This window comes from Physcomitrium patens, chromosome 15 (assembly GCF_059467195.1).
Source record: "Physcomitrium patens ecotype Gransden chromosome 15, ASM5946719v1, whole genome shotgun sequence".
NCBI lineage: Eukaryota > Viridiplantae > Streptophyta > Bryopsida > Funariales > Funariaceae > Physcomitrium > Physcomitrium patens.
The window spans coordinates 14,423,870-14,446,427 of record NC_143424.1 but is presented as its reverse complement, the minus strand read 5'-3'; the positions used below and the strand labels follow the sequence as shown (position 1 = coordinate 14,446,427).

Here is a 22,558-nt window from a genome sequence, read left to right as displayed (position 1 = left end):
TCTTGGAATCGCTGTCGGGTATACCTTTAGAGGGAGATATCGTGGAGCATATTGTTGAGTGGCGTCTTCTACTCTAGCTCTGCGTCGCGAATTGCATCTTCCAGTGTCCGCGAATCAATTCTTAGTGAGCACAAGGGACATGGTGGTTTTGCAAACGATGGGCGCAGCAGTTGCCAGGGCAACGACCACGCTGCCGCTCTACGCCGCGATGCAATTTCGTAGTAATGAGCGGTGGCATCATGCTACGAGAAGAGTTCAAATTGGGCGCGTCGTCTCAGCCTCTTCCTCCGCCCACTCTCGGTGAGGATCGCGCTCATGGTGACAATTCCCTGAGGTTTACGGCCCTTTCGAGTTTCTTTGTTGATATCTATTTAGTGTACTATGGACGTTGTTTGAAAAGGCCATTTACTCGTACACTGATGTATGGTGGAAAAGATTATATCCTTGAAAGAATTTGCCTCGCAGGGCGCTGTGCGTAAAAACAAAGGCACATCATGCACAAATAAATTGCAGTAGGTCTTTCAGCAGGAGAGCTGATGGTGTGAGCCAGGGTTTTCACTTTGGTTCTAAACTTAGCTGGATGTGTCAGAAGAGGTCCTCTAATATTTCTCTGTCCAGTGGTCGTTTGTGGTGTTCGTTTGGGTTCGTCTACTGCTCATTTTCTAATAGAGTATGGATTGCAAGTTAATTTGGATATATGGTGCACTTTCGTGTTGAGCTTCTGTTGCGCTTTCTTATTTGTGGACTCGGTGTCTTTAGTGGAAGTACTTCGACAAACGATGGACAGACAGCAAAGGAAACAGTGCCTTCGGGAGCAACAACCCCTTTCCATCTCGCTATTCCAGTTCATGATGTCCAAGCAGCCCGGGAGTTCTTTGGAGGGTATCATTTTGACGCAGAATTTGAAGTTTTCCTACTCATTTTGCAATGTTTGAGTCCGATGAATACTACGAAATTTTACGTCTTTCAAACATTTCTCAAAATTAGTATGCCATTGCTGATTTATGGGCAGTCTGTTACATAGTAATCTAGATTTTTTTAAAGTAATTAGTCCACTGAGCTCGGTTCCGTCCCTCTGTGCAGAGTTTTAGGATGCCCAGAAGGTCGCTCTGCGAAAACTTGGGTCGATTTCAATCTCTTCGGCCACCAGGTGCTATCCCCTGTTACCGCATTACAACAGTATTCTTTAGTGCCTTTCAACGCCTGTGCCTCAATTCTTAACAAATGAATTCCTCGTTTTGTTCTTATTTGAAGACGCTACTGTCTAATCTGGAGTAGCTACAGGACAAGGTTGAAGTTTAAAGAGGCTCAATCTAGATCATGTATGAAGTTATGACCGAATGATTTACCCAATCGCAGGTGGTGTGCCATGAAGTGCGGAACTATAATGCTGCTACAAGCGCAAATGCTGTTGGTAATCAATTTTCTTGTGCAAAACTTATGAATATCTTTTTCCCGATTTTCTGTTTCAACGCACTCACCATCCATCTAATGTGTGGGTTGTCATTTATCAGTTAGTGTTCGATTCATCACGCATCGCACAACTCTAATTACTCCTTAAGAAATCAGTGAACATCGTAATTGTGTTTGGCAGATGGAGATCCAGTGCCTGTCCCACACTTCGGCCTTGCAATGAGCGTCCCTGAATTTCATGCCATGGCGGAGCGCGTCAGAGCGGCAGGAGTGAGATTCATCATCGAGCCACATATTCGGTTCGTGGGGCAGCCTGGTGAGCAGGTAAAGTTGTTAACTCTTCACAACTCTGCACGGCCAACACTGCAGATCTTCTTATTGCAAACACTAGTCCTACACTTGAGAACCCTGATTCTCACCTCTGGACTCTGACCATCTTCGTGAGCGCCGTGTGCAGTGGACCATGTTCTTCAAAGACAGCAGTGGCAATGCGTTGGAATTCAAGGCCATGACCACCCCTAGCAATCTCTTTGCCAAGTACGTTGTGGAGTGACTCTCGATCGCTGAAGTTCTATTCTTTTCACGTGGGTTGCAAGCCAGTTCTACTGATGGCATCAGACACTTAAACTGCTGCAATGGAGATCGTCGTTCTGCAGGCAGACAGGCATGTCTGGACTTCAGACATCAACCTCCGTCTTTGAAGCTAATTGTTTATACAATGGATTGTATCAGTGTTCCCGGGCATCTAATGATACTCTTGAATCGGTTCAGAGTTTTTAGTAGCGAGGTTTCGGTTGCACCTGTGATCTTTGATCTGTATGAATTTCGATCTCTGCTTTACAGCAACGTGGGCTGTTAGAGCGGTGAAGTGTCCGTCTATTGTTTAGGATCTCGAACTCTCACAAATCTTTCATAGTGGATTAAATGCTCCATGCACCACTAAAAGAACTTTATCCTGAGCTTTACATTTGAAGCTGTGTGTGAATACAAAACTTTTTTTTAATCTGTAAGTTCATTTGTTGATGAGTGAGATGTAGTTCCATTTTCTATAAGCATGAGACATGTTAAAAGATGCTAGGAAATTCCACAGTTCACATGAAATCTTTTTTGGTATGTACCTTCGATTTTCCTTCTGTTTCAAATTTGTTTATACAAAACTCAATTTCAATCCTGTCTCAAATTATAAAAAACCATTTATCTTTGTACCTTAAGAATCACCTTATTTTAGCCTTTTCAAAATTACACTTATATTGTCTGCAACCCTTGAATCTACTTGTTTAGAAGTTGTTGGGGTTATCACAGAAGCAAGGGATCCAGATGCCAAATTTTATGGTTATTAGTGCTACTTATAATCTAAAATGAGTAATCCTACGGAATTCATTAGTTATTGTTGAACTGTATGTCAAATTACTTCTTACATCTGTATGAATAAATTCCAAGTCATATGTTCAATTGATAAAATACTTACAATTTTGCTCTGCTTTGTTTCTCTGCACAACGGTTGCCATCAAAACGCAAGCTTTTAAAATATTCCCTGTTAATTTGTAGAATTGTTGAAATTGATTTACAAAATAAGCACACATGTAGCTTATTTTGTTTAAAAATCACCCTCAAAGAATTATGTCAATCCAAAAATTTATAGAAACACAAGTGTTCATTGAATACTTGATTCAAAATTTTATACTTCAATCAATTCACATTCAAATCTTGTTAAACATGTCTTAATTTTACAAACATTAAGAAGTCACCCTCTACACCTAAAATCATCATAAACTTACCTTGAATTTCCTCCCTTTGTTTGCTTGTTTCTGTTTGTACAAATAAATTAAAACAATATATACATATATATAAAATTTTGGTTTATGTAGTATTGACCAGCAAATTTTTACACAAGTTTAAGTTATTTCAAACAATGATCATCTCATATCGTTGTCCCCTGCATTCTCATATCTACATTCATTTTCTCTAACAATCTTACTACTATTAATACATAAGGTTCTTATCCAAAACTTTTACACAACTAAATACCTGTTTCGAACTTTGCTTTTGGTTGGTTTAATGTAAAATCTTCCAACATAAATAAACATTATAATACAAATTATAATATGCTCACATCATGACAACTGATTTGACCCCACTATAACCAAACAATCTGAATGTATCAATGTGAGTAAAAAAGAAGCTGGAAAAGACATTCCCCCCCATAATAGCATTATATACTACAGGCCATACATACATTCAAAATTACATAATATATTATTATTACAGATAAAGTAAACTGCAGAAAAAGTAAAAGTTGAGAGCTCAATGGAGGGGGCTCTGTGCTGAGCAAAGCTGGGCGAAACCCTAATTCTGTGGCTATGGCGGAGAGTGGCAGACTCGCACCAGGCAGGTCCGGATTCTTCACCTCGACGAGGCCTTGGCGCGTTAGCTGTGAACCGGGGATGATGTCTGAGGCACGTAGAAGAGTCTGCGAGACTTTGAGGGGGACTTGACAGGGAGGTTGTTGTTGCATTCGGAGCTTCAAATTTGGGTCTCCGTGCGAGGTTGGGAGAAAACGGTGTCGCCATGGCAGCGCATTACGCTATCAGCCCGGCGGAGGACGATGCGGTGATCAGACAGCGTCTACTGACGCGAACGACGACCACGCGCGGAGAGCCTCCCTTGAAGAAGCTGATTAAAAAGTTCACGGCGTTGGCAGGGGAAATTGACAAGGAGGACAGCAAGTACAGCGAGTGTGAAAAGCTGTACAAGTCGTTTCTTCAGGAGTTGGCTACTTTTGAGCTTCCCTTGTTGAAGACCAAGGCTGTGGTTGATGCTAATCGACGTGAGCAGGAGAGTTTCAAGGAGTTGCATGTCGAGCTCAATCAGCAGATTTCTCAGGTGTCATTGTTTTCTATGTTTTCTGAGGAATTAAGGAGATGTCGAAGCAACCGAGGGAGATTTGCATGTTTTGTATTATATTGGTTATCATGTGGGTCTTATTTTCTAGATGATTGGTTTCATGGATTGTGGGCTGCGATCCTTCGTTTGTTCTGTCCAGTGCATGTTTTTAGGTTTTCAGAGGCGTTCCTTTTAGCCCATGATTTTACCATTGACCGATGAAGCCATCGTACTGAAGATTAGAAAAGCTTTGGCGAGGTGATCATTGTATTGAATGGAAGCATAGTTTGAGGAGAGGTTCTTTTTAACACTAGATGGGCCTAATTACTGTCGAGACAGGCACAACGGGATATCGAAGACTTGAAAATACAACTTGAAGAGGCGAAGATTGAGAGGCAGCACAAGGAGGAATGTGAGAAAATTAGAAGACAAATAGCTGCTCAGTCACCACGCTTAATCACGCAAAAGCAACTTAACGATCTTGAGAAAGATCTTGTCCAGCTGGAAGCAGAGAGTTATGCAGCTGCTAGAACAATTGATCTTCGCAAGAAGCAGTTTGGTGTACTTTTGCACGTTGTGAGTATGATTTTGAGAACTTTTACTGAAAGTTTATTAAAAAGTGGTTACTCGGTCCAAACGGTTGCTTTCCTAGGATGTGGGGACCTTCTCTGAATTGACGTTGCTTTTGGGGTGCAGGTGGATGACTTGCAAACTACTTTAGATGAGGAGCAAAAAAATCCAGTTGATTTTGAAGCAGCTGACCTAGTTTCACCTGCAGACGAGAGCTCAAATGCAGCTGAGCCAATGTCTATCAATTAATTTCCCAACAGGAAAGAACATGCTTTGTCTGACAAGCCAATCTTGAACATTTTCAGTCTGAATGTTAAGACTGATTGAGGGGCAATCTAAGAATAAGGGAGCTTCGGTGGGTGTCTCTACGGCATGATATTCTTTAGTAATAGGCCAAAGAATTGTTATCTCTGGGTTGGACATTGTGTAACCTGTGCTTTTTTGGGGTAGGTTGGCCTATGTCTAGGCGTTGAATTGTAACTGTTCTGATTGTTTTGTACTTTTTATCGAATCATTAATTATTTGTTGGTCTCTTTATTCTCGAAATAGGGACTCAGTACATGTCACCATTTTTCGTAGATTTGCTAGGTGTGAAGGAACAATATGCAACTAATTGCATGCAGCGAGGTTGTTTTGAGATGTTTGCAAATTTATGGAATATTTAATCTACATTTTGTACGTTGAGTATATATATATATATATATATTTTGCAATATGAAGCACTGTTTGTGAGAAGTGCATAGCCTTGGACATTTTTATACATTTATTTTATTTTGCACTTGCTTATTTGTTACATTTATATTCATCACATTGTTACAGATTATGTTTAGATTGCTGATAAAAAAAAAATGAAAACAAAAACTGGCAGTCATTCATGAGGCATAGCTGTCTCACATGAGCTTCAGTTGATACATGTTTTTGCACATAATTTTTTCTTTTGTATTATCACTTATGAGCAAGCCTCCTATTTACGGTATTTGTCAAAAATATGGTAAGCTTTTTGCAGGGTTATTGGCAGTTATGTTTGTATTATTTATGGTATCACTGTCAAATGTGTCGAAAAGACGGTAGAGCGCCTCCAAATGTTAAAATTGCTAGTATACAGTCGAGGGGAAATCCAATAAAATAGTGACAATTATTGCCTTGTTGTCATCCAACTATTGAAAAGTCAGACTCTACAGACAATACTGAAATAAACCAAAGCATTAAGAATTATTCTTGAATTGCCATCTAGATTTTTGTAACACCAAGCTTCTTTGCATTTGATGCCAGCAATACTTCTTAGAAGTAAATTTCTTGTGTAACAATCTTCATCAAAGTAACAAGCTTGTGATCAATCTTGCCTAACTTTTCAATGTTGAACAACAAAGACAATCTATGACAATATTTTAACAAAACTACTGTAAATTGCCACATATCAATTTTGGAGAGCTCATGAGAAAGTATTAATGGCAATTGATTAGTTTTGCTAACACTTTTGTTTTCATCTCATTTAGAAATAATATTAGATACTCAGTTTGTTTTTTTTGTTTTTGTTTTGTTTTGTTTTTTTTTTACCACTCCTGACAATATCAATATCTAGTAGAGAATTGAAGATGTCAATTACACAAACTCTCAAACCATCAAGAGCATGTCTATGTATTATAACAAATTTGATGTATGATTCTACTAAGTGCACAATATCTAATATATATTTGATATGGTTTATCCTTTTAAGTTGTGTGTATTCTGAAAACACACAAAACCCTAAAGAGCCTTCCAAACTCCAAAATTGCAAAAAAAAAAAAAAAAAAAAAAAAAACACCCCTTTTAAAAAAATGACTTATAAATCTTTTTTTTAAAAGCATTTTTAACATTTTCAACTATAAGATCTTGTTTCTAACTTATATTAGGATCAAACAACCAAATCTCAGGTATTGAGTTCATTTCATGTAAGAGATCATAACATTCAAAGTTGAGGGATTTTTCTTTTTTTTTTTTTTTTTTTTTTAGTGTTGTCCATAAGGCATAGTGAGACTTGTGCTTGGCACAACTCCTACTTGTGACTCCAAATTTTTTAGGGGATTTTTTCCAAAAATGTCTTCAAGTTAGGCACATGCATGAAAAATCATAGATTAAAGAGATGTATATAGCACCTTCAACAAAATTATTTTTAAGAAGTAAGTAAATGAATAACTAATAACAATAAAATAGTTTAAAAAAATATTATTTTCAAAAATTACTATGTTCAAAAAAGGATGGTGGATAGAAACACTTTTATAAGATTTAGAAGGTAAAAATATGTATCTACATATATATGTTGAAGACTAAATTGATATGGATTTTAGAAGGTCATACATTACTATTAGCTCTAAAATGCATTAGGCAACTTTATAATGAACCAATATTAGATTTGTTGCCTTCTAATATTGTTGTCATGCAACCTCCAAAATTGCACAGAATTATATTTGTCATGTAATTGGCACAAGCCCATAACCAAACTACTTTAGTTAAAATCTAAATCTAAAAAATATCAGAACCTATTCTATAAAATAAAATCTAAAAAATATTTAGAAAGTATAATCTTTATAAGATTTTCTATTTTTATTTTCAAAATTTAATAAAAATTCTAAATTTTGAAACTTCATGTAGAATGCCTAAAACAACTAAAATTTAATTGGCTTTTAAAGAGCTTTAGAAATTAAATGGACCTTACATCTTGAAATTTTGATATTAAATATAAATTAAATCAGTTAAGTAGAAATATTGATTTAATTTGAGAGTTAAAAAATATTAGTAGGATCTTATATAAAAACGTTTTTATATAAGATCCTACTAATATTAATGTTAACTATAAACTTCAAATAATAAAAGATTCTTAGCATTTCAAGTTAAAAATCTCTTAGCATCCATTTTCTTCTCACAATCAAATATTAAGCAAAATTAACAAACTTCACTTATTGCTATATCACTATATGGATGACATCTTATGACATTTAGACTAAGCACGACATGTTGGTTTTTTTGGAAAGTTGAGTTTGGCTCCTTGTTTCTTCATATTGTATAATTATTTATTATGCATGCACTAATATTGGTCTAACATTAAGCAAAATAATCAAATATTCTAATATAATAACAATATAATTCCTTGCAAATGTATATTGTTTATATGTGGTATATGATAATTCCTTATTTGCTTTACTTAAAGTATCTAGTAAAGAGATGTACTCATGAATATTTTGTTATTGAATCAAAGTATATATATATATATATATATATATTTTAAATAATTAATCTTTGAAATATTAATATCATTATATGATGTATCATCCATGTTAACATAAGTATATCTTATATAAAACATGGGACATATATTTAAGAAATAGATTTTTATGTCTTTAAAACATGGAACATTGCAAGTTATACATAAGATATACTCATGATAACTTATTTTTAAGATTTTAAAAATAAAATTTTATTATGATAAAAAATATTTTAAAAATTTCTTCTTATTATTTAAACAAAAGGCTTAATAAAGTTGGATGAGGCAAATGTCCACTTCTATAGTACAATAGAGGGAGAGGAAAAAGACTATGTGATGGACACTTTTTCTATGAGTAACAAGTTCAAATACAAGCCTAGTAATTAAGAATCCTACTTTAAATTAGTTAATAAGTCTTATTATTTTATACCTCCAAATACTATTGGTTAAGATGGTATACAAAAGTGGGGAGAATAAACCCTTTATTGATATATATATATATATATATATAAGAGAATGATAAAGTGACTCAAATTTTACTAAAATAACCCACTCTATCTTAACCATCATTGTATCCTTGTAGCCCCTATCCATGTTCCCAGCTATTCCATGTTCCTAATTGTTGCTAAGGATTGGGACATGAAATTGGGAACATCGGGAACAAGAGCGACAATTGGGAATAGAGATGGGGTTGAAAGGATGCAATGATGGTTAAGATAGACTGAATCACTTTAGTAAAAATTTGGATTGCTTTATCATTTCTTTATATATATTAATAATGGAATGTTAAATAGATCCAAGTTTTTACTAAATCAACCCATCCATCCTAACCATCATAAAAGAAAATAATAACCTCAAGATTTATTTCCCACTATTAGATCTGCAACCAATAAAAACCAACCACATTCATCATGATTACCATATTCTTCATATTCTTTATATTCTTCATGAAAGATGGATCTATTTAATAATAGCACGGATCTATTTGACATTCTCGTATATATATATATATATATATAAACACAAAGACTACATGCACCCTAAAATAAATAAATAAATTAACAAACTTGTGTAACCACTATGTAGATCAAAAAATAAAAGTTAACAAATAAAAACAAAGTAGTCACAAGTGTTTCAAAATCAAAATGGACAAAATCTAAGAAGTGTTATGTGACAAGTATTACAGCCTTAAATTAAAATACTTGCATCATGCACATAACTAAAATAAACAGCGTGTTAAATTTCTCTAATTAAATGAAATAAAGAGCTACAGCTTATTAAATTGATGTAAAAAAGAATAACCTTAAAGTGAATTGAAAGAGAAATAGACTAACAAGTAAAAGAATTTTGAGTGATAATAGTAATTAACTGTATAAACATATATATATATATATATATATATGCATATATATCTTAGTTTAAAATGAAACGAATTATTGAATAATAATAAACACGCAGAATGGAGTGGTTACAAGCTAGTGGTCACACAACCAAAAGTGTTCAAAATAATTATTTTGTCCAAGTCGTTATAAATACTTCAGCTATGCTTGAATGGTTAATAATCTCAGCTGTGGCATCATAACAGTATAATAAATTTTACGGATTTTGGATTTTCAAACTTACTTCTGTACTGCTCAGGAGTTTTGACAACGAAATTCAGTCTACCTTCATCAACTTCTCCCTAAATGAAAAATACTCATACTTTGGATTAACACAATGGAAAATAATCAATTCCAGAAAAAAGTAAAGTAGTCCACATCACAAGGGCCTTAACATGTCTAGCATGCAATACGGCCCCTGAATTGCCAAGATACCTCTGCCTATTTTTAATTGTGTATCCTTTTCTAAGGACCAATTGATTCTGAAACAAACAAGACCTACGCTAAATCCGTGGTGAGGATTAAGTAATGAATGCTGATGCACTATTAACATAGTCCCGGAATGAACAAAAGAAAAGCATGCCAGACTTAAGGCTTTGGTATGAATTCTGACCATGGCAGGTGGAACCTCTTTGGGACCGAAATACTTAATTCATGTACATTCAGTGTGGAAAGCCAACTGACCGACTCAATTCAACCTCATTACCCCTTTGCAATGACATTGACAGTCACGAACCAAGCGCCTGCTGAGTTCTTCGCTCTATTCATCTATTCAGTGAATTCCAATTGGGCATCAATTGGACGCCTCGCTTGTACTCCATCCGCCAAAAATAGATTGTGTATGGTTTCATCAGAGTTTCCAGTTGGATCAATTCTATACATCATTGAGCTGGCGAATTTTTCTGATAGTGTGGACGCTGACGTGAAGCACTCCCATCCCCTGGATAGTAACTGGCAGCCACCTTGAGCTCATGAGGAATCACATCCCCATACCGAAAGTTATCATTGGATCCTTCCAATGCCTCGTGAAAATAAATTGCAAAATTTAAGCTGCATCTACAACTTGCATCTGCTTCCAAGCTGTTGAAAGTGAATAACATACAAAACCCTGCTTCTATAATCGATATTTTCAGTGAGCGGTTCAGAGATACTCAATTCATCACATCCAAGTGCGATCCTGCGAAACCTGATGTGTATCCTGGTATTCATGACGGACAGTGGCTCGATAGAGTGATAATTCTAGGCTTCAGTGTCATGTAACTTTGTCGATTATGGGCATTAAAGAATGTGACTTCAAAAGCTGTCCTGATGCAACTGCTTGAAGAAGCTCCTGAAGTTTCTTCGCGTTCAAAGGTTTACTGATATATCCATCCATACCTGCAGAGATAATGCGCTCAGCGTCTCCGGACATTGCATGAGCAGTCATAGCTACAACGGGCATAAATCGAGCTCTCTTGCCACGACTTGGATCCCTATTTGACTCCATCTCCCTTATTTTTGTCGTTGCCTGAAACCCATCCAAAACTGGCATTTGTACCTGAACACATCACAGAACAAGCTTTCAATTTGAATCTACACTGAATCGTGGGAAAGAATTTGAGCTCAAAAAAAAACTACGAGAAAAATATCATTATTTCAATACAGATCATTAAAGACGGGTAACAAGTGCACTTACATCCATAAGTATCAAATCAAAATCCTCCTCTGCTGACTTCTCAACAGCCTCCTGGCCATTGCAAGCTAAAACAGTAGTGTGGCCCCACTTTTGTAGGAGAGTAACAGCAACGCGTTGATTCACAATGTTATCCTCAGCAACAAGAATGTGTAGACCTCGGCTAGGTTCAGCAATTTCAGTCACTGATTTACCCTCCTGTCACAAAAACAAAAAATAGATCTACAAGTTGAGGCATACAGTTTCTGAAGAACTAATCGACACATAGATAGACAGTGTTGAAAGTTCAGTTTCGATTAGCACGTATCATATTCAAAGACCCATTAAAACTCACAAATAGAACTGTAATGCATCCTGAATGCGACTGTGCGTACAGAATGCGACCATGGATGCGGCGGAAAAGGAAAAATAGAAAAAATGAAGAGAAGAAGCAATATTCCTGTCCAGAACCATCAATATGGATCGTGAAGATTGAAGTTCTTCAATCAATGAGAAAAAAATCGGTATGTTTTGCACACTATACGCGCCATAAGTGCTAATGAATACAACAATGTTGGTAAACAATAGTAAGTCATAGAGAAAGACCTAACGAGGATTCGCTTGAGGTGAGATGGCCACAAGGCGACCAAGCATGTGATTGACCCAAACAACGATCAAACAACAAATGTACATGAAGAACTAAATCTTCAAATTATCACTCACACTTGTACGCCCAAGTATTTGATGAAAAGAAGAAACAACGAGCAATACAATTATTTCCAGGCACGAAGCTGGTAAATATACAAACGTTGATTTAAGAAATATCTAAGTTAGTATTCTATTGATACCACCAATACCATTAACAGTGGGGAGATGTCAGTAACTTCACAGCGAACCATACAAGAACTTGTATTTCGAAAACCTGGGGTACGATAGCAAATTGGACATACCTCCCCATTCTCTTGTGCCAAGTCTGTAACACATAGACTCCCATTCGGTTGTCCCTGATAAGTCGGTTTTAGTCAAATCTGAATTAGCATAAATGCTTCTAAAACTGGCCGATATTCTCTCGATCGAGTCATCAAAAAATTATGAGATTTGAACTAATTAACATATACGTGTTCATGCGCAGCTGTAAGTCCTCTTGTTTGTGGGAGAAAAAATCAATTCTTGATTAGAGGTTGCAAAACTCAACACGGATACAAGTATAATTAATTGTTATTCACAAATATGTAGGATTTATTCATGATCAAGTTCTACAGGCACTGGAGTAAGCCTGAAAAAAATAGAACACGTTATCCCAATTATGCCAGTTCCTCTTGAATGTTACGGGTATTTTAGAGGAACGATCCTTGTTCCAAATTAGAAAAAATCTTTTGATTACGTACACTGCTTTTAATTATGACCCTTTCGTATTCACAGTCCACAATCATTTTCAGATGATAAACAAAAATCAAGCCATCCAAAGAAAAGCTTCAGGTAATCTTCCGCCTCCCCATTTAAAAAGATCGTAAGATGGTCACTTGTCACACATTTCTTGAAAATTAAAATTGCACTAAACATCTCCAGAAACACTTGACCCAAAAACAAACGATTAGTGAAAATAACATATCAAAAGACGCTAAAAAATGGGAAGAAGTATAAAAAAGAACTAAATTAAATGCACCCATACGCTCGAGCACGCACACATACACACGAACAAACACTACGAAGAACGTACCTGTGCCATGGGTTTGCTATCAGATATTCCTAGAGCAAGATGTAAAGCACGAACTAAGACAACTCGCTTCACCGGCTTTGAGATGTGCACTTGTACTCCAAGTTGCCGACATCTGAAAAAGAACGAGACATTGTTCAGAAATTACACACCTATCATCAGAAAACGGTTAAACACCTAACTGTTCACTTCAACTCAATATAAGTTCGAAATCACTTCACCTTCGGAAACACTTGACCCAAAAGACAATTACCACACCACTGCCTCTAATTGAACTGAAAAGTATCATTTTATCTGCTGGTAGTGGTTCTGACATATGAAAAGAGAGCTTTAATAAACCACAAACATGACATGATTCATGAAAGTAACGCTTAGTTTATCCTAACATTGTTAAATGCAACGCTAACGTCTGCTCAACTCCACTATCAGTTGTTCTAGCGTATCAAGAAAAAATGCAGCTAAATCCAATAAACCCGCCTCCAAACCAGAAAGTCAGAGACAAAAAGCAAGAGTGAGGATTTAGACTATACTTTGTTGCATCTGAATGATCAACTGAGGTGAGCATTATAATGGAAGGAACATGCCCATTAGCTGAACCAGGCCTCGAAATAGGGCGATTCAGACTTGCTCTTCCGAGCCTGATTTGTGATTCCTGACTCCGGAGGGATGACCCCTTCAAAATCCGTGATATCGACTTGTCACTGTTTCCAGACCCATCTGAATCCCTAGATAAACTGTTATCGTTTTTATCCTTTTGATTCTTGTTTAAACTAGCATCTTCGAGGGACATCCTTACAGAATCAGGAACTTCTGGGTCGACCTGAAATCGGCAGTACAATCACCTCGTTATTAAGACACAAAGACATTAAATACAAATAGATCATTTAAAATAATTGCCACGTTATCTGCAATATATATGTGTGTTAAAATTTTAAAAATAATAAATAGTAAATAAAAAAACGCACAGCACTTATGGGAAAATCCTCAAACAAGAATTTGCGTTAGTGTCAATCCAATACCTCATCCCCTTCACTTTCAGATTCCGACTCTTCTAAATCGCCGACAGCTCGAACCATCAAATTGCTATCTCCTTTGTGCAAAGGGGTAATGCGGGGAGATGTTCCGAGCAAATTAGGTCTTTCATGAAGAAAGTTAACAAGTTCAGATGCATCCTTCCCATGAAGCCACATATCTAGCAACAATACTCGAAACTGCTGGTCCGCATCTGCAGCTTTTTGCAAAGCAACTTTCGCCGGTTCAATTCCATCAACGCCCTCGGATATCATGCCCCAAACCTGTGATAAAACATATAACTTGTAAAGTCCAAGAAATAGAAAAATCCCATTAAGTAAAATAGGTCCCATATATTTGTGACAATACGACCAGTCCGAAGATAGGCTTTAAAAGTGACACGAAATGGCGCAGGCTATTCCACAAGTGAACAGATTCATATCCTGTAAAGGTGAAAGATGACAAACCTTAAGCATATCTACCAAAATGTTCCGGTTGACATTGTTATCATCCACAACAAGGACATGCATGTTCTTCAAGCTCTCCACATTTAAGGAAGATGGGAGATCACAGGCAGGCGGTATATGGAAATTCGCAGTGAAGGAAAATGTACTTCCTTTTCCTTCGCTCTCAACCCACATTGTTCCCCCCATAGCTGCGGCTAGCTTCGAAGATATCACAAGGCCCAAACCTGTTCCTCCATATAACCTGCATAAATACAATTCTTGGTTAACAAAAATCTATGCTGGTCAAAAAATGTTTAATACTGATAATAACTGGCTCCCTACCAAAAATAAACGAAGGTAAAAGTCAACGACCTTTGTTTACAATCTAGATAATACCATTACCGCAATAATAATGACAATAATAATAATAATAATAATGATAATAATAATAATGATAATGATAATAATAATAATAATAATAATAATAATAATAATAAGAAGAAGAAGAAGAAGAAGAAGAAGAAGAAGAAGAACAACAACAACAACAACAACAACAACAACAACAACAACAACAACTTAACACAAATTGCCCTCTAAACACCTCTCTATTTTTCCAAAAATGCAGACATGTTTCTATACCTCGTGGTTGATGAATCCACTTGGGAGAAAGCCTGAAACAACAAGGACTGCTTTTGCTTTGGTATCCCAATTCCTGAAATGGAAAGACAAATTGCTCAATCGAATACATACAGATTCCATGCATCAACCCCAAACGGATAACGAATTGAAAGAGGTCCAAGGGTATTGGATATTTCACCAGATCCAAGATATCTAAACAACTGCAACACAAGGCTTCAAACAAGTAATGAAATTTCCAGAAAGAGAATCGATACCACTACACCAGCTGATTGTGTAGAAAAGTGATGATGAAAGAAAACTTACCAGTGTCTCTAACAGAAAACAAAAGCTCAATATTATCTTCATTCCGACTCTTGACCTTAGCCGAAACAATAACCTCTCCTTCTGCAGTGAATTTGATACTATTTCCTGCAAGTCAACTCAAGCAAAAATAACGCAAAACTTTTAGAATTAAGAATGATAGAGCTTAAAAATTAGAACTTATCAACTATGCAAATATTGCAAAAAACTTCTTACCTATAAGGTTGACAAAAACTTGGAAAAGTCGCCCTGGATCACCAATAATCTGATCAGGAACAGTGTGATCCACCTGACAGGCTAACTCGAGACCTTTTTTGTTGGCACGGACAGCCAAGACGGAGACTGCATGCTCCAGCTGATCATACAATGAGAACTGAATGTCTTCCATTTCCAGCTTTCCAGCCTCAATTTTACTAAAATCTAAGATATCTGTAATGATTCTTAACAAGTGTTTCGCTGAAAAACGAACCTGCACCAGGAAAACCAGTTCAAATGATTTTTGCAATAAATTATAAAGCCTCACAGGCCAGAGTGACAAAGATATGCTTGTATGACACGACACGACATAACACACAAACGTGTTATTTTCAAACACAACTTAATACAGCGAGTAGAAACTCTGATTCTTTGTCACAACCAGAAAGAAACTTCTATAACTAACCCACACACTTACTCTCGTGAGGAATGCTTCTAGAAACTAAGAATCCGTTCCTAGTAAAATCAAGAAATGTAAAATTATGTCTTCACGTCTGGAATATAACAAATATATGACAATTGAGCACCCTCAAAAAAAGCATGGATTGTGCACCAAATGATTAACAATAATCTACAACATTACTATCTTCTGCAAATTATAAATGGAGTATTGGTCATGGGTTCAACAAGTAGACAAAGAAACATTCTGCTCATTCAAACATCTCTGCATCCACGCATTGCACAAAGTTGCTACGATGTCTATACGAATAGAAGTGTATATGTGACACGGTGGTACCAGATCAAGATACTCTTGTTGCTCAGGAGAAGTTCGAGTATCCAGACAAAGTTCTGTGCAGTTGATGATTCCATTCAATGGAGTCCTGATCTCATGTGACATGTTAGCCAAAAATTGCGACTTCATCTTGTCAGCCTGCAGAGCAGCATCTTTGGCTTTTTTAACTTCCTCTTCCACTCTCTTTCTCTCTTCTATTTCAGCTTTCAAAGCATCATTAACTCGAGCCAATTCCCGAATCCTCTCGCTGACTTGCATAGACTACACAAGGTAAACCAGTTGAAGGGTTATCAAACTGAAGACCAAATCCCTTCCAACATCACTAACGATCTAGCAGACGACTTTTGAAACATTTAATCCAGTGAGAATAAAACTCCCATTGAAGTGAATATACGCAGGAAAATAGTATTTATGAGGTTCCTAAATAAGAATTCACTTATTTTACATGTGATTGTATTCTATCATTCGGTTTAATCTGTTTTTTTAAATCTATTGAAATATTTGAATTCTGTAACAAATTCATCCACTAAAATAGCCAGTGCAATAACGAAAATAGCAGAATAAACAAAAGATCAAGTCAGGTGCAGGCCCCACCTTTTGTTTCAATTCAGCATGACTAGTTGCGATTTCTTCAGCCATGTTATTAAAAATTCGTCTCAAATCATCAATTTCATCCCGAAAAATTACAGACCCAATCTTCACTCGCGCCCCCATATCTCCACCTTTAATAGCTGTAGCCACCTTTCCCAATTCAATAATTGGGGCTGTAAAAAGCTAAAACATAATCAACACACGAAAACAGATATCGATGAGAATCAAATTAAAGATACAGATACTGTTGGTGCTGGAACATCTCTAAATGTCAGACCTAATCTTCACTCAATGTCTGCAGATAAATTTTCTTAAAATAAACACCAATACAAAAATTAATTGTCAACATGTGCGGACTAAAAATTAATTGGCAAGTAAATGAGTAAACACTACATAAAAATCCGCTGAGAGTATGTTATAAGTGAACTTTAAAAAGTTTTGCTCGTGGGAGTTGTAAAATGTTAGATGGAAGTGAAACTGGAGAAAAAATCATTGATAGTAAGCAGGTTCAGTAGTAAAAATCATTGATAGTAACCTACCTTAGCAAGCCCAAGAGATGCCAGAACTCCCACGAGCAAAATAATTATCATAGCTACGATAATCACAATGCGAACTTTCTGTACTGGTTTGAATGCTTCCTCCTCGCTCATTTTTGCAAGCAATCCTGGCAGCCATACAGAACAAGTCAACCAAAAGCTTCACACGTCCAAGACCTCGGCAATATGACCACAATTGTACGGAACACATTCGCCATGAATACAATCATGAAAAGCTGGTTTCCTAAATAGATATGTTGACATGTATGTGAAAGCACCAACAATCTCAAGTAAATGACTACGTAACAAGCTGCAGTCAACTCAAAAAATTGACTCATATACGGTTCAGCTACTAACTTAAACCAAATGTACTGTGATCTGGAAAAATCATTCAACAAATAATAATTGTTTGAGCAGAAAAGTGAAGTTCATGATAGACCTGGAAAGTGGCTTCAACAAAAACAAGTTGCATAGAAACAAATAGTTGAGCGCCATACCCCAGTTTTGATACCCAACAGGTGTGTAAGCCACAATGACCTTTTGTCTTCGATAGTCCTTTTCAATCAATGTTCCATTCAGCCCGAATACACAGGCAAGTTTTATAGCACCATTGAGAGGAATGTTCTTTACAGAACTAGCAAGTGATGGTGGAAGTACCAGATGCACTCCGTCGCCTTCTGGAACTCCAACTACAAGCTCTCCAGTATTTTGGAGACCCGTTCTATCGGTCACCAATTTCTCTAGTCTAGAGGCATTGACCCATGCAACCAATACTCCAACTATACTTGAATTCTTCTGAACAGAAACACAACAAAAGGGGACTTAATGCGCTAGCCGAAAACTGAAAAGGAACTGAAAACATCGTATGCGCAGTGAACGTTGAAATGTTTTCGAAATAAAAAACCTTACTTGAACTACGTACTCAATATGCCAATGACGTGGCTACGCAAAAACTTAATCTATGTAATTGCATGACATTGCAGAGATTTATCAACCAATCAGTACTATCAATGGTCAAATTATGTGCTAAATATGCTTATTGATGAGTGAGATTACGTGCGGTACGTCTATTTCTCAATCAGCTTAATTTTATTTCCGGTTCGACATGGTTTAAAAACCACACTTAGCTAGGTAAAAAAACTCAAACGCAGCAAGAACACTAATCATCTAAGATATGTAAAAAAAACTTCCGGAGGAAAATTAACATTGATGGTTAGTAGCATTAAACAGGTGTATAAATTACCAAAAAGTAATTGCAGCATTCAGATGTACAACCCTACTCAGTAATGAGGTTGGTGTTAAAGCAAACATGGAGTACTAAAGGCCTGCAGAGCGGGTGATGCAAACTACAAAATATATCACTAGGGAACCACATGAAGAACCGAGGAAAAAATACGCTGCAGAGGCTGGTACGTAGAGGAGGAAAAAAAGAGAAGAGAAGTGGGGGTGTTCGGAGTGTGCATTTGAAATCGCGAAATTACAACTTGAAAATATCTAAAAAGCCAGTAATCTGTAGCAAAATCGTTTGTGATTACCCTTGAACTCTATTTTTATAAGGTTTCACTTCGATATTTCTACTCTCTTGATATCTATGCCAAGGCCCTCTAGAACAAATAGTATGTTTGTTAAGCTTAAGGGAGGAAAATAGATCACAAGACATGGGCTACTAAGCCGATGTACTTATAAAATCTTGTTCTATTCAATTACATGCATAGAAAACGTAGAATAGTACCTATAGATAGATCCTATATAAGTCACCACACTAATTCCTCAAATCTATACATTACGCTCATTCATCTAGAAATATATCTCTAAAATACTACGTGAATGCTTTAGAAAAGGTAAGAAGTAAAAAAGGCTTTACAATTTGAGAGAAACACGATAAAACTGGTAAGCAACAAAATTACTTTGTCGATGCATGATTCTAAGGAGGCATGTCCGAAAAGACCAAGGATACAAGGATTATCATACAACACAGGAACAAATTGCAAGATGGAGACTCTAGTGAACCTACCATGGTGATATTTCTTGCCACCAAGTATTTCCAACCATCTGGTGTAGATACTGGCATATCGAAATGTACATCCGTCTGCACCAATTTGAGTGTCGATGCGCTTAACATTGGATCATACTCCGCAATATTGGTTGACAGCATCAAAGATCCTGTGCTGTTGTAGATAGCTGCACTCATGAACTCCGATACTACTGCAACAGCTGAACTTAAATCCCTTATTGCAGTGGATTCATTTACATTCGCTCGACTTGCTAAATAGTTGATTATCTGCACCCTTGTAGCAATCAGCTGCATTTTGTCAATCTCACCATTGAGGTAATCTTGCAGCTGTTCTGTCCTAAGAACAGCTACTGTGGTAAGCCGTCTTTCTATTTCGTGCACAAGCTGGGCTCGGGAATTAAACCACATTACCAGAGACAATACACCCCCTGTCACCACCACCTGCAGCACACATATTCAAACATGGAACGTCAATGCATAACAAAAGCCGAATTGAAAATACAGAAAATAGCATCAAGTGGTCGCTACAAATTCAAAGAAAATTCTACTGTTTTCGTCAAAAATGTGCAGGTCAAAGCCCGATACACGACAACTGACTTGATGTGCCAAAAACTAGAGTTGTTATACATTAAACTGAAATTTAAAAAATCATAAAATAAAACAATCATCGATAGGTTTCACACCAGTGTGCCAATGAACAGAGTCAACTTCAACCATATAGACGCTTTCAGGCTCCTCTTTGGCCGTCTCGACAAAGATCGCCCAACAAGTACAACATCCGAAGGGCTGACCATCTCATTCGCTGAAGACGATGATCTCTCGAGCTCAGTGAGACTTATCCCACTTCCCTCTCCAACTAGCCCAGTGGGTGAAGATACACGGTTGAGCTGTGTCTTGATGTCGCCTCCAGAATTCCAGCAATCGACCATTTTGTAACTCCCCCCACCTAACATGTAACCGACACTAACATTACTGGCTAAAATGCATAAACTAACCAACCTAAATCAGTCTAGTCTACACATCTGCATTAGAACTGTTGAAAATAAGCTTTCTCAGTATTGGGCATGTGAAAGGTGTCCCACTAGAAGAAAAGAAAATGCTGCAGTGTCGAACCTGCAACACTGTAAGGACATTGCGTTACAAAGCTGTAACTGAGTAGTTTTGGGTTAACATGAAAATGTCCAATACTAGTAACGACGCCCGATCAAACTCGAGCTGAGGACACCCAATTCCTACAGTCAAGGCCAGGTTGGCTAATCCCAGCATTCAAACTGACTGCGGTAATGATGTAACCTTACATTCTTAAATGCGGAAGTTCCAGACCGAGAGATAGAGAGAGAGTGCGAGCGCGAGAGATCAAACTAATCACTTGCGCGGATCAACTTTTTGCAAGTTAATAAAAAGTACGCAATTAGTGAAAGTAATAAATTTTTCAACTCAAAGGAGCGGGCTATCTAAGAATACTCCTTCAAATTACGCTTTCATAGACGAATTTGACCCCAACTCCACAAAAAAGCTGGCCTTAATTTCCCGAGTTCCCTTCGCATCAGCTCTGCCCCTGTCCCGTCTCAAGCAGCTTAAAAAAATTCCTTCCACATGCCCAGTCAAACAGTGCTCCCGAGTCCCAACCCTAGCCTACCTCTGTGTAGCCGGGAGCGCGCTTCGGATCGACGTCCACCCGACTCCATCCAAGCAACATCCACGAGAACGCCACGCCCTCGCTCTCAATCCCAAGCGCTACTGCCTGCCCTACACCATGACCAAACCCTAGCTACTCCTCATTACACCATAGAGCCCCTCCCCTTCAATCACCTGGTCAATACCTCCAACCATCCTCAAAACCACGAGAGTACACTCTTTCTCAAACTAAACCTCCTCTACTGCTCTCTCGCCTTTCCTTGCCCCTCTCGCACCGCTGCTCCTCACCTGCTTTACCTCCCCCACGCTCCTTCCCACACCGCATGTCTCCCATCGCCTCTCATTTCCCGTCCTCCGTCCACAATCCACCGATTCCGACGCCAAAAAATACACTCCGCCTCCAAAAAAACCGCTCACACTGCCTCCAAGCTTCAAATCCCGGTCCAAATCCCCATAGCTCACACATCAGACGCCGTAAAACATCGCCAGATAGTGCGCCATCCCCGAAGTGCTGTGTGAGAGAGAGCTCAAGCTGCCTCGCCACACACCCTCTTCTCCCACCGTCCTCAAAGCTCTCTCTCTCATCCATCCAATCACACTTCATCCATAAGTTCATTCATTCGTCGAAATTTAACTCCACATCCTCAAGGCACCGCACCTTCCTCTCTGTCTACCCATGTCATCACATTCATCCATACCCCTATTCATCTATCATATTATTCATCCATCCGTAACCAGTCCTCCAACCAGCAAGCCCACTTCGGAGTGCAGGTTATCTGGCACACACAGGTTAAAGGCGGATGCGAACGCGGGGATGGGAACGGGACGTTCCCCTCGAGATCCCGGAAGTCTCTCCCACTCTAATGCTTTCAGGATTCGTTGGACAAAAAAACGAGGGGACCTGAAGAATTGAACTGCATAAGATCCTCGTAAGTTGGGGTCCCTTTATGGATCGGTATCTTTTGCGTTCACACTGTCCCTCCTGTCTCTCTCCCTCCACGCGGGCTGACTCCCCGATCTCGATGCCAGCTAAGCTCCCCACTTGGTCCAGCTCATCATTCTGACGTGTCGTCGGTGACGTCCGCACTCGGATGTAGGAGCCTCTCCGGGTTAGGGCGGGCCGTCCGCACGGGGGCCTATCTCCGACCCCAGCATGAGTGATTCTTCTTGAGATTGTACTGATGAAAATATAAACACTGCCCCTTTTATTATAATAATAATTATAATAATTAAATGGGTTTGTAGAAAACATGACAAATATACACACGTGTGTGAGTGCATGTGAAATTTATGATTCTATCCAAATTAGTGAAATAGGAAAATAAATTTAGGGGAATAATAAAGAAACCCAAATTTTTACTGAAGTGATCCACTCTATCTTAACCATCATTGCATCCTTGCAGCTTCATCCCTATTCCCAGCCATTCCCCGTTCTCAACCATTGCTAAAAAAAGGGGGTGGGGAATTGGGAACAAGAGCACCAATTGGGAATAGGGGAATGGCTAGGAATGAAAACAAGCTTGAAAGGATATAATGATAGT

At 37.8% G+C, this 22,558-nt stretch overlaps 3 protein-coding genes and 1 long non-coding RNA gene across 8 annotated transcripts; 2 read left to right on the top strand and 2 right to left on the bottom strand.

Moving 5' to 3' along the window:
- Positions 1–33: 33 nt before the first annotated feature.
- LOC112292454 (uncharacterized) lies at positions 34–2,416 on the top strand. Of its 2 annotated transcripts, none has more exons than XM_024540954.3 (6): positions 34–300; positions 760–882; positions 1,084–1,150; positions 1,360–1,414; positions 1,595–1,737; positions 1,871–2,416. In XM_024540954.3, exons 1-6 carry the CDS (start codon positions 140–142, stop codon positions 1,964–1,966), a joined length of 645 nt encoding a protein of 214 aa, XP_024396722.1. In that variant the 5' UTR covers positions 34–139; the 3' UTR covers positions 1,967–2,416. The 2 variants fall into 2 exon arrangements, with proteins under 2 accessions (XP_024396722.1, XP_073395452.1); XM_073539351.2 differs by lacking the exon at positions 34–300 and adding an exon at positions 486–594.
- Positions 2,417–2,537: 121 nt separating this feature from the next.
- LOC141046303 (uncharacterized) lies at positions 2,538–3,576 on the bottom strand. Its single transcript, XR_012219139.1, has 4 exons — positions 3,442–3,576; positions 3,192–3,221; positions 2,882–2,947; positions 2,538–2,667 (listed from the first exon to the last, which is right to left on the bottom strand). It is a non-coding gene; the product is annotated as an uncharacterized LOC141046303 (long non-coding RNA).
- Positions 3,577–3,785: 209 nt separating this feature from the next.
- On the top strand, positions 3,786–5,544 carry LOC112292091 (THO complex subunit 7A). Its single transcript, XM_024540245.3, has 3 exons — positions 3,786–4,296; positions 4,636–4,872; positions 4,993–5,544. The coding sequence occupies exons 1-3, from the start codon at positions 3,982–3,984 to the stop codon at positions 5,113–5,115; spliced, it is 675 nt and encodes a 224-aa protein (XP_024396013.1). The 5' UTR covers positions 3,786–3,981; the 3' UTR covers positions 5,116–5,544.
- Positions 5,545–9,815: 4,271 nt separating this feature from the next.
- LOC112292330 (uncharacterized) lies at positions 9,816–21,520 on the bottom strand. Of its 4 annotated transcripts, none has more exons than XM_024540670.3 (17): positions 21,019–21,520; positions 20,063–20,325; positions 19,380–19,820; positions 17,863–18,160; positions 17,369–17,493; positions 16,833–17,012; positions 16,242–16,499; positions 15,467–15,719; positions 15,254–15,358; positions 14,951–15,023; positions 14,333–14,573; positions 13,874–14,149; positions 13,385–13,674; positions 12,858–12,969; positions 12,088–12,141; positions 11,162–11,356; positions 9,816–11,023 (listed from the first exon to the last, which is right to left on the bottom strand). In XM_024540670.3, the coding sequence occupies exons 1-17, from the start codon at positions 21,065–21,067 to the stop codon at positions 10,739–10,741; spliced, it is 3,498 nt and encodes a 1,165-aa protein (XP_024396438.1). In that variant the 5' UTR covers positions 21,068–21,520; the 3' UTR covers positions 9,816–10,738. The 4 variants fall into 4 exon arrangements, with proteins under 4 accessions (XP_024396438.1, XP_024396439.1, XP_024396440.1 ...); XM_024540671.3 differs by having other exon boundaries at positions 17,863–18,157; XM_024540672.3 differs by lacking the exon at positions 12,088–12,141.
- Positions 21,521–22,558: the final 1,038 nt, after the last annotated feature.

Bases quoted from the DNA above. Each gene is read 5' to 3' on its own strand.
- LOC112292454 (XM_024540954.3), top strand. From the start codon at position 140: ATGGTGGTTTTGCAAACGATGGGCGCAGCAGTTGCCAGGGCAACGACC. The intron at 1,415-1,594 runs GTAATCAATTTT...TGTGTTTGGCAG, and splicing joins TACAAGCGCAAATGCTGTTG to ATGGAGATCCAGTGCCTGTC. The intron at 1,738-1,870 runs GTAAAGTTGTTA...CGCCGTGTGCAG, and splicing joins TGGGGCAGCCTGGTGAGCAG to TGGACCATGTTCTTCAAAGA.
- LOC112292091 (XM_024540245.3), top strand. From the start codon at position 3,982: ATGGCAGCGCATTACGCTATCAGCCCGGCGGAGGACGATGCGGTGATC. The intron at 4,297-4,635 runs GTGTCATTGTTT...CTGTCGAGACAG, and splicing joins TCAATCAGCAGATTTCTCAG to GCACAACGGGATATCGAAGA. The intron at 4,873-4,992 runs GTGAGTATGATT...TTTGGGGTGCAG, and splicing joins TTGGTGTACTTTTGCACGTT to GTGGATGACTTGCAAACTAC.
- LOC112292330 (XM_024540670.3), bottom strand. From the start codon at position 21,067: ATGGAGTCGGGTGGACGTCGATCCGAAGCGCGCTCCCGGCTACACAGA. The intron at 15,720-16,241 runs GTACCACCGTGT...TTCCTGGTGCAG, and splicing joins AACAAGAGTATCTTGATCTG to GTTCGTTTTTCAGCGAAACA. The intron at 11,357-12,087 runs GTATGTCCAATT...TTTTTGTGACAG, and splicing joins TGGCACAAGAGAATGGGGAG to GAGGGTAAATCAGTGACTGA.